Source organism: Lonchura striata, chromosome 2, assembly GCF_050655825.1.
Source record: "Lonchura striata isolate lonStrDom1 chromosome 2, ASM5065582v1, whole genome shotgun sequence".
NCBI classification, from domain to species: Eukaryota; Metazoa; Chordata; class Aves; order Passeriformes; family Estrildidae; genus Lonchura; species Lonchura striata.
Window position 1 is genome coordinate 110,801,371 of NC_140704.1, and position 16,415 is coordinate 110,817,785.

General features: G+C 40.6%; 1 protein-coding gene across 6 annotated transcripts in view; it reads right to left on the reverse strand.

Moving 5' to 3' along the window:
* Positions 1 to 16,415, reverse strand: part of OSBPL1A (oxysterol binding protein like 1A) — a 74,793-nt gene that overhangs the window by 37,691 nt on the left and 20,687 nt on the right. For all 6 annotated transcript variants that reach the window (XM_021551561.4, XM_021551560.4, XM_085572017.1 and 3 more), the window contains 4 exons: positions 16,110 to 16,211; positions 14,497 to 14,619; positions 12,686 to 12,767; positions 9,975 to 10,081 (listed from right to left, as the gene is read on the reverse strand). In XM_021551561.4, coding sequence (XP_021407236.1) covers positions 9,975 to 10,081; positions 12,686 to 12,767; positions 14,497 to 14,619; positions 16,110 to 16,211 — 414 coding nt within the window. The remainder of the gene's footprint in view (positions 1 to 9,974; positions 10,082 to 12,685; positions 12,768 to 14,496; positions 14,620 to 16,109; positions 16,212 to 16,415) is intronic.

The following is a 16,415-nucleotide window of genomic DNA, read 5'->3' on the forward strand; positions in this document are numbered from 1 at the left end:
CCTTATTCCTAAGTAGGCATCAGCCAGCAGACTTCAGCTAGGTCCTGGGTAGGTTGATAAGACATTTCCTGAAATTAGAGTATGTCACGCAGACATTTGTCCAGCAGTTAGAGCAGACATATAAATATGCTCTGGAGTATGGAAATTCAGTGCAGAACTAGATAATCCAAGTGTTCTCATTTAGTGGAACAGATCCTTTCTAGTTATGAATTATCTCAAATACTTTTGCCCTTATATGATAGGCACTTTCTATTGATGTTGCGTTTGTTTGGCTTTTTAGAATTTTTTTTCAGGAACATTCCAGCTAAGTTATTTACTTCAGTCTTCTTATGTTAAGTCTTCTATTAACTACTCCCCTATATGCAATCCAGTAGCATCTACAGTTCAGAGGAAGAAGAGACCCCAGATTGAACTTCTAAGATGTCCTTTTACAAACTTCTCCAATAAAACTCGTTGGCTGCTAGAAGACAACTTGTAGATTTGATGAAAGTTCTAAATTCTCCCCACTCCAAGCTGAAACAGAATCTGACAGTCTAGAATGACACATCATTTTTTAGATTCAATAACAAAGACAATAGTAGAAAAGCACTGATCACATACTATCAGCTAATCTTAGACACATGGTTCCTTGAAATTTTCTAACACTACTGTACTGGACTGCCCCTCAAGTATTTGTATGTCTAAGGATTGTTCAAATTAGAGAAGAGGGGGCTAAGGTGCTCATCTATATAAATACCTGAAGGGAGGATGCAAAGACAACTGGAGCCTGGTTCTTCTCAGTATTGCCCAGTGGCCGGACAGAAAGGAATAGGCACAAGGTGAAAAGCAGGAAGTCCCCTCCGATTGTCAAAAGACATTTTTTCACTGTGCTGGTGACAGAGCACAGACACAAGCTGCCCACAGAGGTTACAGAGCCTTTATCCTTGGAGATACTCAAAAGCCATCTGGACATGGTCCTGAGCAATCAGCTCCAGGAAGCCTTGACTGAGCAGGGGGGTGGACCAGAGGCCCTCCTGAGGTCCCTTCCAACCTCAACCATTTCCATTTTGTTCTGTGAAATTAGGATTTAGGCCTTAGTCCAAAATGTCACTTCAGAGGTGGAGGAGATACAGGTCAGACAAAACTAGATTTCTGCTATCCATAGGTACAGATGCCTGCTGTCTAAGGTTTCCAGCTATCTCAAACAGCCAGCTCATTTTAACCTCAATTTGATTTGTCTGACCTTGCAGCAAGGTGTTTCACTGGAAAAAAACAATCCAATTTGGATGCATAGCACAGAATACATCCACAATTAATAAACCTTGCTTTTCCAGAAAGGTATAAACTACTGACATACTTGTATTACCACATTACCTAAAGGAAGTATACTATCTTGACAACTCAAGATTTTTCCTCACCACAATGATCAAAGCCTTGTTTATGGGTGTCCCATTAGTTTATGTCTATCAGGTCAAACCCACCAAGTTGCTGCAGATGCTTTTCTGCTGCTGTAGCCATGCACAAGGCCTGGAGGCTGATACTCTGACCACTTACACTGAATATTTCCAGACAAGATTAGAGCAGCTCTGTTCTCTTTACCCTTTCTCTCACCATAGTTTTTGACTCAAATAAAAGGGATGTGCAATAGCACCACTATTCTATTTCAAGACTAACAAGAAGCTGTATTCCTATTTAAAGGTCAAATATATTTGAACAAGATTTTGTTGTGGAAGCAGTGTAGCTCTGGCAACACAGAAGTCCTTGAAGCAGATGAAAAAGTTTGCAATCTACTTCTGTGCTAAAAAGTACCCCTACATTATGAAGGTACATTGCACACCCCCTTCAAATAGGCACACTCTAAAACCATTCCCAAAATCTCCTAGCACACCTATGGATCCAAGAGTTATTGCATTGATGCCCACATTTTAACATGAATAATGTAGCCCTGACAAGCACGAGATGAGGGACACCGAGTCCATTTACCTTACAAATGACCTAACATGAAGCTATGCAAGCAAAGTAAGCACATCACAGGTGTCACTCCCAAAGACAAGATGTTCAGATGAGGGCTATGCTTACAAAGCCAGGCATCTTCTTTACTCTGGACTCATCAGGATGCTCATGACAAATGGATACGCTGTTTGTAAAAGGAGCTCTACCTTACCATTTATTTGCAGCAACATTCCGTTCACTATAAATAGAACATAATTTGTTTTGTGCGTGCTAATCAACCAACCTGGAGAGCATAGGGCTGTATTTCCCATTTGTACATAACACCAAAAGCACTTATTATTAAAGTGTATTATTGCTGCATTTCAAGGAGAGTGGCGTGAAGAACAATACAAGCAATATAGAGAAGGAGTTTACTAACATTCCTTTATGAACAGGCATGGCACAGATCTTCAAGGAAAACTACACCAGTGATTTACTCTCAGGGTGTAAATGCTTTCTAAACACAGTCCATTTACCAATTCTAGTGATATAGTCAGTGACTCAGCAGCTAGCATGATACTAATGCATTTCATCACTCGATAGCAGAGCAAGCAGAGATAACACACTTCTGAATACTAATATTAAAACAAAGCTTTTAAAGTCACTGGCTTTCTAGGGGGGTGGGGAGAGGGAGGCCAACAAGTACACATTCAGTCATAAGATTAAAAAAAGAAAAAGACAAGAGGTCAAATTCCACAGTTGATTACCTTGATTGTAAAAATGGTATCACCTCTAATAAGTCCCAACTTTAAAAAAAGTGCAAAAAGCAGTTTTGGTGAAGCTTAGGTTAAAAACAAAAAGCACTATGGACAACACATTCTCCCCATAAGCACTAACACTGTCTAAATGGAAATCATCCTTTTTTATTTCATAGCTGGAAGACCCATGTATTTCATGGAACCAGAAGTGACTAAAGCCAACTAAAAAAAACATCAAAAAAGTGAGTTTAGATTCAGTCAGTCAATCTCCTCTATTCAAGGAAAGGCTACACATGGACAGCTTATTAGCCCATAAGGCAAGAGATTTGGTATTGCTGATGTTTAAGGAAGCCAATAAAACTAAAATATTCTAAAATCGCACCACATGATAAATTTAAGATGATGAAACAACTGTTAAGTGACAAAAAGGCTTAAGTTACTTAACACTGCCCAGAAATACTGCCTTTAGAACAGCATCATGCAAAATACATACATAATAAAGAGGTAAATAGTCTGTCTTTCCCCAAAAAATGTTTTAATATCCAGTACTGGATAGGTTACATGAAATTTATTTTTCATATGTGTAGAAATTAATTTTTTTAATTATTACTTTCATAAAATAGTTTTTATCAGACTTTCATAGAACAAGAAGCCTTATTTTCTTATATATTAATTTTTCATAAATCAAGTTTCAAGAAAGAGGGGCCAAGAAGAATGATACATCTTAGCAAATATGTATGACCACAGTTATCCTGTCTGGTGTTCTGATGTTTGATGCAGCTGAGACACAAAACCAGACCACTCAGGCTGACTGTGACTGCAGTCAACTCACACACTTGCAAGCAAAATCCCAGCAAACAAAGTTAACAGGTATGGTGCTATACATAGAGGTTCAGCCTTTTTCAGGCTTTTTTTGCTGCTTCACTTTTTTCATGAAATGTTACCAGTCCTTAGCTGACAATACACAGGTTGGTTGGAAGCAAAGAAGTTTTAGAACTCTGCTGTTAAACCATTCTTCCAAAACACATCAGGTACAAATTAACCAGAACATGGAAAGCAAGCTAAATTTTACATGCCATGATGACATCACAATGACATCAGAAGAATGGAAGTGTGCAACCTTCTCACTCCAGTTTGTTTTCCAAGCATAAGAGGAAAACAAACAATATTCTCATAGCATTAAGTAGTGAAAACACTTAGAGAAAATATCCATCTTCTACATTGCTTTTTCTGTTTGTCTCCATTAGCTTGGAGACAATTTTGCAAATACATTCACAGAAAACAAAATTCCCAATTCATATTTCAGCAGCTTACCCTATCAAGAACTATTCCATTAAACTTGATTGCTGCTTGGTTTTTTCCCCCTGCAGCCCCAGCTCAGACTGTTTTCTCAACATTAAAAATTAAGTACTCAAACAAGTGGTACACAAGACCTTAGAAGTAAACCTCAGAACAGGAGCTGCAGAAGCACATTAAGGAGGAGTCTCATTTCAAACCAGTATGTTTTTACACTGTATTTCCCCAGAGGCCTATGAATGGATTCCAAGTTAGTTTACACAAGGCTGCTTAACAACAACCTCCAACAAAAAACACATCTACAGGCCAAACATTAACCCACTGTGAAAGGTGCAAGAACAGCTTAGCAGTGGGCTTCCAGTTGGGCTACCAAGTGAGGAGCAGGGAATGCCTTCAGACAAACTGTCTGACCAGCTTTCCCACAGGCTCTTTGAGCTACAGGTCAGTTAGAGTTTCCCTGTCACTACAAGTCAGTATGTCACTTTGTACACTTCAAAGTCAGCCTCCTTCCCTGCAGGTGGTGGTATGTTGTATTGGCAATCTTGAAGAAAACAAATAAGAAAACAAAAACCCCCCAAAACCACCCAAAAAATCTCCAGAGTTGGAACACTGCAGTACTGGAAAGACCAGAAGCACTTGCCTTTTACCCTATAGTAACATCTGAGACCCCTTCTGTGAGCCAGAACCATCTTTCATCCAGAAGCCTTTCCAATAGAGCACTTGCCCAAGGATTTTATCAACTGCTTCAAAACCTTATCAAGTGCTTCAAAAAAAGCACTCTATCAACACACATAATACCCTTTCATGAAAGAACAGCAGTAATATTTACTTATCTCTCTCCTGAATGGAGACTCAATATTTCTTATTTTTAATAGCTTCTGTCTAGGCTGCTGCTTAGCTCCACTTCCCACTCTGGTGACCTATTGAATCTTGGCTGCTCTAGGGAAATCTCAGAAAAAAGAAGTTATGCTCTTTAACTCCCCTGCCTCTGAGATACTTTGGACTTGCTAAACTCCTGCCTCTACTGGTAAGGACATTGTCTTTACAGATCTGTAGTTAGCTTTATACCTGCAGTACACTGGTAGAAAATCATGCTTTCAGAGGAAGAACACTATGCCATCCACAAACATCTCACTATCAGGTTACTCCAACTTTAATATCTTCAATTTAGAGCTTTAGCCCAGATGAAAGATGTGCATATACAGAACCCAAAAATTAGTATAGCAAGAATCATCAAGGCACAAGCAGAACTTTCAACATTCTAGCAGGAGAAAAAAAACCAAATTTTTTCCTGTCGGTAGCTTTGGTCTCTTACACACCCTGCCTATACTGCATTCCCCAACATTTTATATCCTATGCTCCTTGCATAACGGAAAAATACCATTCTTTACTACGGAAGCTATCTGAGCATAGAGAACCTTCCAATGAACTTGTAACCTTCAAACAAGATTCAAGCTGCACTAGGTATTGCTAGTACACTTTCACTCATTTGGAGGAGAAGGGAAGAAACAGGATCAAGTCAGTCACTGACTTGATCATGCCAATAAAGGTTTTCTTGTTGTAGGTACACATTGATTCTCTCAACACTAAGCAGCTCTTGCTGTGTTCAGTCCAATCATCAACCATCTGAAAACTGTTCTCCTCCTTTCCACAAGCATACAACCTGAGCAGCATTCCAGTTGTTCAGGGCATTGCCTCTACAGGCCTTGACACACTGAGGTTTTCCCTCGATCTCCACTGCTTTCAGCAAGAGCTGGACAGAATGGACAACATTAGTTCCTCTGTGCTCCACTGATTGAAAAGAATAAAAATTTAAAAATAGGGCTGCCACTTGTTTCTGAACACAAAAAGAAAAGATCAGAAAAACAAAGGCACTGGTTTTATCACCTGAGGGACTACGGACTCTATAGTTCTAGGTCTAGTTCAGTAGCCAGCCAATATATGAACCTCTTACTAGCCCTAACTCAGAAATCTTATCATTAACCTCTTTCTTAGCTTCTCTGATTTTATTTCACTCCCTCACCCCTCTTCAGCTCTCTCCCCCACACGTCAGAGGCTCCCAAGATCTTATAGAGGTTAATGTAGCTGATGATATAGCCAGGTGGAAGAAAAGGACTGCTGATGGATGCCAGGACTTCTCTAGCAGATTTGCACAGGGTGCCTTTATCAGCATTTCTCCCTTGACTGCAGATTCTCATCACTGCTCTCTTCACCTGCACCCCCACAAAGAAACAGATAATAAAATTACTCTTTAAGGAGTCATCTGGACATAGCCTACAGGCACCTTCTTCATTCACAATACAGTAAGGTACGAAGTAGGTAGCCATGCTCATATCTGTCTCCCAGTAGACATATCAGAAATATATTAAAGACAACTATTTGTATGCCAAAGATCATGCAAGCATTCACTCACAAGAACACACACAGACAGATCTAACATTCAATTATGTTTCCAAGAAATCTGAAAAAACAAAGGCAGTGCACTGAACTTCCATTGATTGGTATTTACCAGTTTAACGGTGTGCACATTTTTTATTTACAGGATGCACATACAAGAGATAGTTATCTTTTACCATGGCGTAATGTGCTAAGTCCAAGGACTATGACCCACAGTATATTGATACTAAAAAGTTTCTGTGCAAATGACAAGCTTAATTTGTTATGACAAATTCTTTATAGCTGAAATATATAACTCATTTAATACAAAAAGTGAAGAAACCTTTCCTGCATTCTTTATCTCATCAGCTAAGGCTTTTCACCAGCTTGTAAACAAGTCTCCTTTTTAAGACAAAAACAAACTGGAAAGAATGACAACTGCAAAGGCTGAAGATCAAAGCCACAAACAGACTACAAATGAAACCAGCTTACAACTGCTATCCCTTCTACACTCGTGCAATACGAGCTCTTAATTTACTGTTACATATAACCCTTGATGGTAAAAGCGAAACTTAAGAGTCAAGATACTCATCTACACACTTCACTTAAGCACTGGTTAGTGAAGAAGCAAGGCAAAAAAAGGAAAAAGCCAATTTCTTTAAATAAATATTTTTCTTATAATAATTTCACACAGCTTCACTACAGGTAGTTCAAGTACTAGAGATGAATTTTAAACTCATTCAGAAAATCTAGCAGAGAATAGCCTGAAAAGAACCTTAAGTTCAACTCCTCCTACAACTACATAAAATAACTCGGAACACAAAACCTACTAGAATCAAGAATCAAACTGCTTTAGTAATGTAGGTTCTGATATTTGCTAGAAATAGTCCAAGGCAAATCATGCTTTGAAACACTACTTACTAACCTTGTGCCAAAGTCACTGCAGAAAACGTTTCAAGTTATGTTGGCTGGCTCAGACACCAACGCCCCAGTAAATACTCAGATTAAAGCAACCAAGTTACATTCCCTTTTCCCCTCGCAGGTTTTAACTATTCGGCAAAAAGTATCTGCGTTCCCATCTCCTTGACACTGAAGGGTTCATCCCAATGTCAAGAAGGAAGCAGAGCCACAGCCAGCAGCCCCCAGCCCATCAGGAAGGCTACATACCGCGGGACGATTTCGGCCAGCGCCGTTCCGAGGGAAGCCGCCCCAGCTGCAGCAGCGGCGGCAGCACCTGCCGGGCCGGCAGCGCGGCGGGCGGCCCCTTCACCTTGCGCCACACGCCGCGGGCTCCGCGGCCGCCCCGGCGCAGGGCGGGGCGGGGCGGGGCAGTCGCGGCCGCCCCGCGCAGCCGGGGCGCGGCTCCGCTCCGCGCCGCTCCCGCCGGACGCGGGCGGCGGAGCAGGAGGAGGAGGAAACCAGCCCCAAACGCGGGGCGGCCGCGCCGGCTCCCAGCCCGGCTAAAAATGGCCTGGCAGACCGAGCGCGCCCGCCCCTGCCGCGCCCCGCCCCGCCGCCGGGACGCGGGCGCTGCCCAGCGCTCACCGCCGCGCCTCCCGGGGCGGCCCCGCGGGCTCCCGGGGCGTCCCGCACGGAGTCCCGCCGCAGTGGGCTATTTTTGGAAGCTCCCCCCGCTCCCGGCTCTGCGGCGTCAGCGCCGCTCCCCGCCGTGCGGAGCGGGGAGGTCACGCCTTTCCCGGCGCGGCGCCCCGCGGCCGCTCGGAGCGGCCCCGCCCCAGCGCGCCGAGCCCCGCACGGCGGCACCCGGGGGAGGAGAAGCGGCGGACAGACGGAGCGATCGGAGATCACGCTCATGCACCATTTCTAGCGCAAGTGGAAGACGGCTGAAGCTGTCTGCTCTAGCGCTGCGTTAGCAGTTTCATCCGCAGACTGCGCGGTTATGCTACAATTGCCAAAGCACAGTGATAAGTAATACTAAATAAAGTTTCTAGAGAGCCAGAAGTGCATTCACTGTGGCTAAGTGAGGAGCCTCTCCTCATAAGTCAAGCAGTAGCTTCTGGTATGCTGACAATTTAAATTGGAGGGAAAAATAATTCTCCTTAAAGAGGCAAGACAGAACAGCACCAGGCTTGAGAAAATGTTAATTCTAGAGATAACCGGATTTCATGGGACATACACAATACGGTTGCAAGGTTATACGTATATATATATATATATATATATCTTTTCAAATGCCAATAAAATGACAGTCTAGAAATCAACCCTGAACAGCAAAAAAACAGGGCCCTGACTTATAAAGGACAACAAAGCCAAACGTTGTGGGTTTAAGAACAGTAATGATCAATGAATGTAGCTTTTTGTAAAGCTGCAAGTCTTAGGAAGAGATTATAGCATTTTAAAAAGCCTGCACTATATTCCTGAACTCAGTAGATTGAAGTTTAAAAATACCAAGACAAAAAACTCTCCAGGATCACATCTTCTCCCTGTCATGACCAACTGATTTCACTAGCTATGGTGGAAAATCAAGTTCACACCTCAGCCTATCCCTCTGTGCCCAAATCTATGTGCTTCCAGATTTAAAAAAGGCCTCTATTACACCTACGGAGACTATTCAAGTTCAAGTAAGGTGAAATTACAATTTCACCATATGTTTTGCCATACTCCACTCTGGAAAGCTATTTTAGTCTGGCTTGAAGCAAGATGAAAACACAATTAAGGAATACTAACTAACACGATACACCCACTGTTGTAACAATTTCCTCCTCATCCGCAAATGAAGCTGGCAACTTTAATATCAGACTTTCTTAAGGAAAAAACTCAATGCAAAAAAAAAAGCAATGCTTGTTCCACTCTGCTAGAACTTAAGTAAGCCTAAAAGACTCGTGACTGGAGACAAAGGACTCGGAAAGGAATGAAAAAAAAAAAACCAACAAACCTGGACAATGGAGCCAGTGTTTGTAGCTCACTGTTAAGTAACTGGAAGACTAACAGCACCAACACAAACCTCATTTTGAAACACAGTTTACTGATGACAGTAGTGTCAGAGACTAACCCAGTTACCAGAGTATAGGAAGACAAGTTTATTCCATGGCACTAGGGCATCTTCAAGAAGGAAGAAAAATACCAACTCTCCTACTCTAGGAACTAGTGAATTTGACATATATTGAAATGTTTGCGTTATGTTTAACACTATTCAAGATATTTGTTACTGGGAAAGCCAGAAGTTCAACAAATAGCATTTGCACACCCACTAAGCACATGGTCTGAAAAACAAATTCAGAAGGAATGTTGTTTAACACTTCAGTTAGCTAGGAATAACTAAAAACAATCCAAAACCTAATTTTCTCAATATTTTGACCTTCAAATCAGCAAAGCATCAGCTTTATTGAATTCAAGCATACAGTTTGAACATGGCAAGCAGTAACTTGTAACCAAAATGTCCCCTTTTCTGAACACCCAAATACTAAGACATCCTTTTCCAAAGGCGTATACCTGCTCTTTCTCTACAAGAACGAATTTTTGTCCCATTCAGTATGCAAAAGGACTGCTTACCAGCAACATGAAATTGCATGGGTTTGTGTATTTATTTTTGTAACAGGTAAGCAGCTAACTAGCCAAATATGCTAAGCTGTTCAACCCTTTATAGACCCATGCAGCACAAGACATACATACCCCTTCTTGCTTTGTGAACAGGTTAAGGCACTCAGCCAGAGCCTCACATGTTTCCTGGGATACTTCAGAGACCACATCAACTTTCTGCAGGAGGGGAGAAGATATTCCTGAAAGCACAAAAATATTAGTAATGTTAGAAGGACATTGTAAACTACAGGATTCTTTTAATTATTTTTCCCTCTAAGCAATAGACATAACACTCATATGCTACAGGAAGGCTGGTGCATTGCAAGATCTGTGGGAGGGGTTTTATTTTTTGCATCCTTTCCCTAGTACTGATACATGAGGCACATGAATAGATCGAATTTCTCTTTCAGCATGGTTTGGAAACCAGAGGCAGTAAGCCATGGCAGCAAGACATTAGAAAAGAGACTAGCAACAACCTCCTTTTAACCACTTTATAGAATTTAAAGCTTCAGGTGACAGAATTTAAATAAAAAGGATTTTGCACTGGTTTAATATAAATAGAAGTGTAAAATATAGATATTTTTTCCCTTCTGCCATGAATTATAAAGAGCTTACCACAGGGCTCAGTGCAGCTGTAAATTTAGGTTTGAAAAAAATAGACTGAATTGTAACTACAAGCACACTGAACAATTAAAAGGGAAGATCTTATTTTCATGGACTCATGTGTAAGTAGTACAGCTTGTCATGTCACATCCTGACTTCTATGACCATTTACAGAAAGGACTGCATGTCTAGAACCAGCAGGAAACCATAACTCAATTAGCTGGTAGAAATGATTGGAGTCAATCTGTGAAGTTTTCTGATGTGCAGCAATTCCTCGGAAATCAGGTGAAGTAATTTTCTCAGGAAGCATAGTTGTTGCAATTAAAATAATTGCAACATTTAGTGCCTGCAAACTCCAGGATCAGTTGACACCATTTAGTAACACAGGTGCTTCAAGCTGATGTCACACCCCTGAAGATTAAGAGGTCCATCAGTGACAGTACCTGAACTGATTTTTCAACTTATACTGCTTATGCAGGGCAAGATACAGTACATTTCCACACACTAATTGTGGTCTCTGAAACCAGAGCTCAAACTGACTCTTACAGCAGCTGCTAAGAACAGCTAGTGCCTCCAGAAGGAAGGGCAGCCCACTGAGTGCAGGACACATCTTTATTTGTAATATACAAGATGCATAAGTGTCAAAGATTCAGAATGGCATAGCAAGTCTCTGGACTCAGAACAGCATGTTGAAACAGGGAGAGAATTTTAAATATCAGGTGCCAACATAGCCATTTTTATATTACTCAAATGATTTTAGGGAAAACTCCACACAGAAGGGTTTCTAATTCAGAAATTTACATTCTTCTGGAGCCAGAGGATTTAAATACTTTAAAAATACCACAACAGTGGGAGAACTAGAAGAGCTGTCGCTGTTGCGACCTACAGAAGCTGCACACAAACCCAGAAACAGTTCACTGACCTAGCAAGTTACAAACATCCCTTGCATGGAAAACAGGAACTTATTACTGCTGTTGGCCAAGACTAGCAGTTTCTAGGAATGAGATAGTACCTGCTTTTACTTTGCTATGGGTATTGGTTGTTGAAATTGTCTTTCCTTTTAAAAAATGTTCCTCTACTTTAAAAAAAACCCTCACTGGTTCTTCAGGTCAGCACTACGGAGTCAAGGAAACTGCCTCTATAGCTACCAAAGGGAATTTATCCACCTTCTACGAATTTTCAAACTGGGTTTTTTTGGGAAAAAGTCAGTTTTACTGTAATAGTAATTACAAAAGCTTCACAATAAGACACTCATATACAGTATGAAATGTCCCTTTGCCTTGTGAAATAAAAATTTGGTAAAAATTCACTATATAAAAAAGACAGGCACATCACAGCATAACTTACCCCATTAGCATGTAGAGAAAAAACTGTATTTTTAGCCTCCTTTTGGAAGGGCACAGGGATGAAATAAGAACTTTTTTCTTCTCAAAACTGGTATTCTACTACAGAATAAGGATCTGTATAGACAAACAACTTGTTCTCTGAGTTTCATATTTTTACCCACAATATATAACTAGGACTCTGGCCCAAAGGACCAACACTTAGATGCTCTTACAGGGCGCCTCTACAACTTCTGTACATGTTTAAGGCATTTAATAAAAAAAGTACAAATCCCTAGCATCTTGATGTCTGTGATATACTTTAGCAGTTATACTGCAAAAATCTAGATACATGTTAAAAATTATAACTTGAAATGAAACCTGAGAAGTTCAAATCTGGCATAAAAGTCATAGCAAAATCAGTGGAATATATCCCATTATACCATGCCTCCAGTTCTCTGTATAGTTCTGTGATTTCACTGCTTTTTGTATCTGTGAAGAGACACTTGTGCACTACAATGAGCTACCAACCACAGATTTAAAGAAAAAAAAAAACAACCTTGAAAGCAGATCCCTGTGTTACTATATTTTTCGACACTACTCAATAAGGACTATAGCTAGAGACAGTTTCACTGCATTTACAGCTGCTAATAAAATTTCTTTCAATCATGATGCTTCTTAGTTGTTTCTCCAAATCTGAAATCTTAATTGTTAGCAATTACTGAAATGCTGCTTTATTTGAATCTTTTTTCATGGGGAAAATTGTCCTCTATTTTCAAGCTCCTGAAAATTTGATTTTTGGGAAATAAACGCATCCTGTTAAAAACAAAAAAATTAGTTGCTTGGTAACAAAATACATTTTAAATTAATAAGCTTTACCTTTTGTAGCATCCAAAGATTTAACCATTGCAAGGAAGTCTGAAACCTCTTTACTAAGTCTCTGTTGGCATGCCTGTGCTTTCTGAAAGAAACAAGGATAGCTAATTCAGAAGTACTTTGTTCTAAGGAAAGTATATGTTTACTTTCTTTACTATAGTGAAATTTTAAAATTTGGACAGCATTAAATCTCTAACAAAGATTCCCAGCCCACAGACTGATACATTAAAACTGAAACAAAATACTGAAACTACCTTCAAAGACACATAAGCAAACAGAATATTTATGAACATTTTATTACTGACAAGATTTTGTTTAATTTAATGTAGCAAATCAACTCCAGTCAAATTTGTTGTATGTGCCACTTCTGCTCTTTCCCTCTTAATTGAGCAGTTTAAAAATATGGGAAGAGCAAGTGCTTGTTCTTTGAGAAACTAAAGGACAAAATATTCCCATTCATAGGTTAACCGATAAATAGCAAATATAGTGACATGCAGAAACCAACCCCAAGATTCCATTTCAAGTCCATATTCAAACCTGGAGCCAGTTATCATAAAACCATAGAATGGCTTGGGTTTGAACACAGTCCAACTTGGCCTTGAACACTTCCAGGGATGGGGCATTGACAGCTTCTCTGGGCAAGCTGTTCTAGTGCCTCACCACCCTCTGAGTAAAGAATTTCTTCCCAGTATCTAAACAAAATCTCTCCTCTTCCCACTTATCCCATCACAACTACATCTAGTGTGTAATCAGTATTACACAGCTGGCCTGTGTAAAGTCACTCCCCCTCTTTCATAAGCCACCCTTAAGAACTGGAAGGCCACTGTGAGGTCTCCCTGAAGCCTCTGCCTCTCCAGCTCTCTCAGCCTGCCTTCAAAGGACAGGTGTTCATTTATTCTTGGGGATCAGCTTTATGGCTCTCCTCTGGACCTGCTCCAACATGTTCTCCTCTTTTTTGTGCCGAGGACCCAGAGCTGGATGCAGCACTCCAGGTGGGGGGGGGGGTCTCATGAAGGTAGAGGAGGGGGACAGAATTGCCTCCTTTGCCCTGCTGGCCACTCTGCTTTTGATGTGCCCCAGGATGCAGCTGGTCTTCTGGGGTTCAAATACACTGTTATCTATTAAATAATACCATCTTCTGTAGGTTGCTGGGACTGCCAGTGCCAGTTATCACCCCAACTCTGCTGTGTCATGAGCTACTTTTAAAGTTCTTGTACTAAAAGGAATGGTACAAGCTGCTTGGAGTTTAGCCACATGAAAATTTTTGCACTGCAGCATCAACTTTCCCTTAAAATAGAAGGTTTTAGCAGCACATGTATAGCAAAAAGCAAGAATCACAGGCTGAATACTAGAATTACCAAAGACTACTCAATTCCATTGCAGGTATGAGCAGTCACTGTACAATGCATCTGATGTGATCTGAGGTGAAAATGATCGTTTCTAAAGCACTTCATTTCCTGTTCTGTAGAGGCAGAGCTCGATGTGGGTTAGCTTTGTGACACTGAGGCTGGAGGACAACAAGTAGAGTACACACGGCTCCCTCTCCTGGCTGAAACTCTCAAGCAGCTTTCTTTCTTAGAGTAGTGCTGTCAAAAGTGAAATCACAGCCCTGTAGCCATGATAAACATGCCATTTTAGCCACACAGTCTGAGCAGAAATAGATGACAGCAAGCAATGCAAACACAAGCAGCATCTATGCATCCATGGGAGGAATCATCACTTTTAGTCAAAGGTATATTGAAGTAATTTAAGACAAAACAAGGCTAATCTGCAACTGCCCAGATGCATGAGCCAAGTAAGTATTCAGTACATACTTTCAGAGTGTCCTGTAGGTCTGTAACAGATACTGCATCATCTTCATCATCACTGCTCAGCTGTTCCTGTGTGCAGTAATGAGTGCTATATGCAGAGTGGTCCTCTATTGCTTCTAGCCAGCTCTGGAAAGGAAAAAACAGAGTTAATAGACATTTCAAAGGTTATCTCCAAAACAAAGTATCATGTAAGCAGAACAAAATTTTCTCTTGATATAAATATGATAGTCATTAGTAAAATGAGACATTTAAATAGGCAAGAAATAGATTGCTAGAAAATGTAAAATATATTGCAGATGAAACACTCTGTGGGCAGAGTACCACAGACTTAACTTACCACAGACTTACCCTTAAGCAAAAATGTAACCCACACCTCAGTTTATCCAAGAAAATCCTTATTAATTAAAATACTGTAGGGAATATATTTTAAATCTTTGGGTTTCTGCTCAGACAGCAAGGTCCCCGTGACAAAGTCTGCCTTCTTACGCATGACAAACTGTGCACAAAACCTCAAGCACTATCATAATTAAGAGGCAGATTATTTTCCTATTCATTGGATCACAGAGTGGCTGAGGCTGAAGGTCATGTAGTCCAACCCCTCTGGACCCCTGAAGGTCATCTAGTCCAACCCCTCTGCTCAAGAAGGCCCACCTAGAGCTAGTTGGCCAGGACATCCAGATGGCTTTTGAAAATCTTCAAGGATGGAGATTCCACAACTGCTGTGGGCCCCCTGTGACAGTGCATGGTCACCCTCACACTTTTTTCTTATGTCCAGAGAGAAATCCCTGTGCTTTAGTTTACGCCATTGCCTCTGGTCCTGTCACTAGGCACCACTGCAAAGAGCCTGGCTCTGTCCCTCTTGGCAACTCTCCTCAGGCATTTACATACATAGGCAAACTTCCCTCAGCCTCCCCTTCTCCAGACTGAGCAGTCCCAGTTCTCTCAGCTTTTCCTAGTAAAAGTGATGCTCTGATCCCTTCTATGACCTCCATGGCCCTTTGTTAGGTTCTCTTTAGTATGTTTGTATCTCTCTTGTTGTGAGAAGCCCAAAACTGGACACAGCACTCCAGTTGCCTCCAACCCAACTCCATCTCTAGTTAGTACACCTGCAGAAGTACAACAGTGAATATACTAAAATAGCCCTAAAAAAAGTTTCTGTTGTTTCAGAGCCACCTTTTGAGAAAAAACAATTTATTAGGTCTAGGAGTATGGTTAAGACTAGACTGCAGACTTATGGTTAAGAGAAGACTGTACCATTAAACATTCTTTAGTTTGGATTAATGAACTGTGAAAGTGCAACAGAGGGAGGTTGCAATAGAAATTTACCACATGGAGAAGTGAATGAAAAACAGGAAGTTAGATAACGGAGTAATACAGGCACAGAGCTGGAAAACAGGCAGCACTTATTTAAAGAAGAGATAATTGCAATGGGCCAATTTTTTGCTGTTTAATCTATAATCATGCTAAAAGATTTAATATCTGCACTTATGCTAGCAAGTCCTGATGACCAAAATATGAAATACATTGCTACTAATGCATTCATAGCAAGTAGTATGCAAATTCTTCAATACAGAAGTTACTGTATTTTAATGCCTTTGATAAAGAGTCATTATTACCTCTCTATTTTGAGAAGGAAGGCTATTTTTAGGAATCTTGAAACGATGAACAGTGTCATCAAAACATCTGACAGAAAAGAAGCAACTGTCTGTCGATTTTACCTAGAGCAAAGTGGAGAAAAAACAAAATTAGTATAATGAATCTGAAAAAAATGAAATGCAAACAAAGTATAAAATTATGTTTAACTCAGAAGTTTTTGCCTCAGTTTTGATCTAAGTAATTGTAATTTATAAAAACCTTGGTCAGAACAGTTCTCCACAGTATGTCATTATGCTACTAGTAGTAATATAGAGGTTCTTATGGTT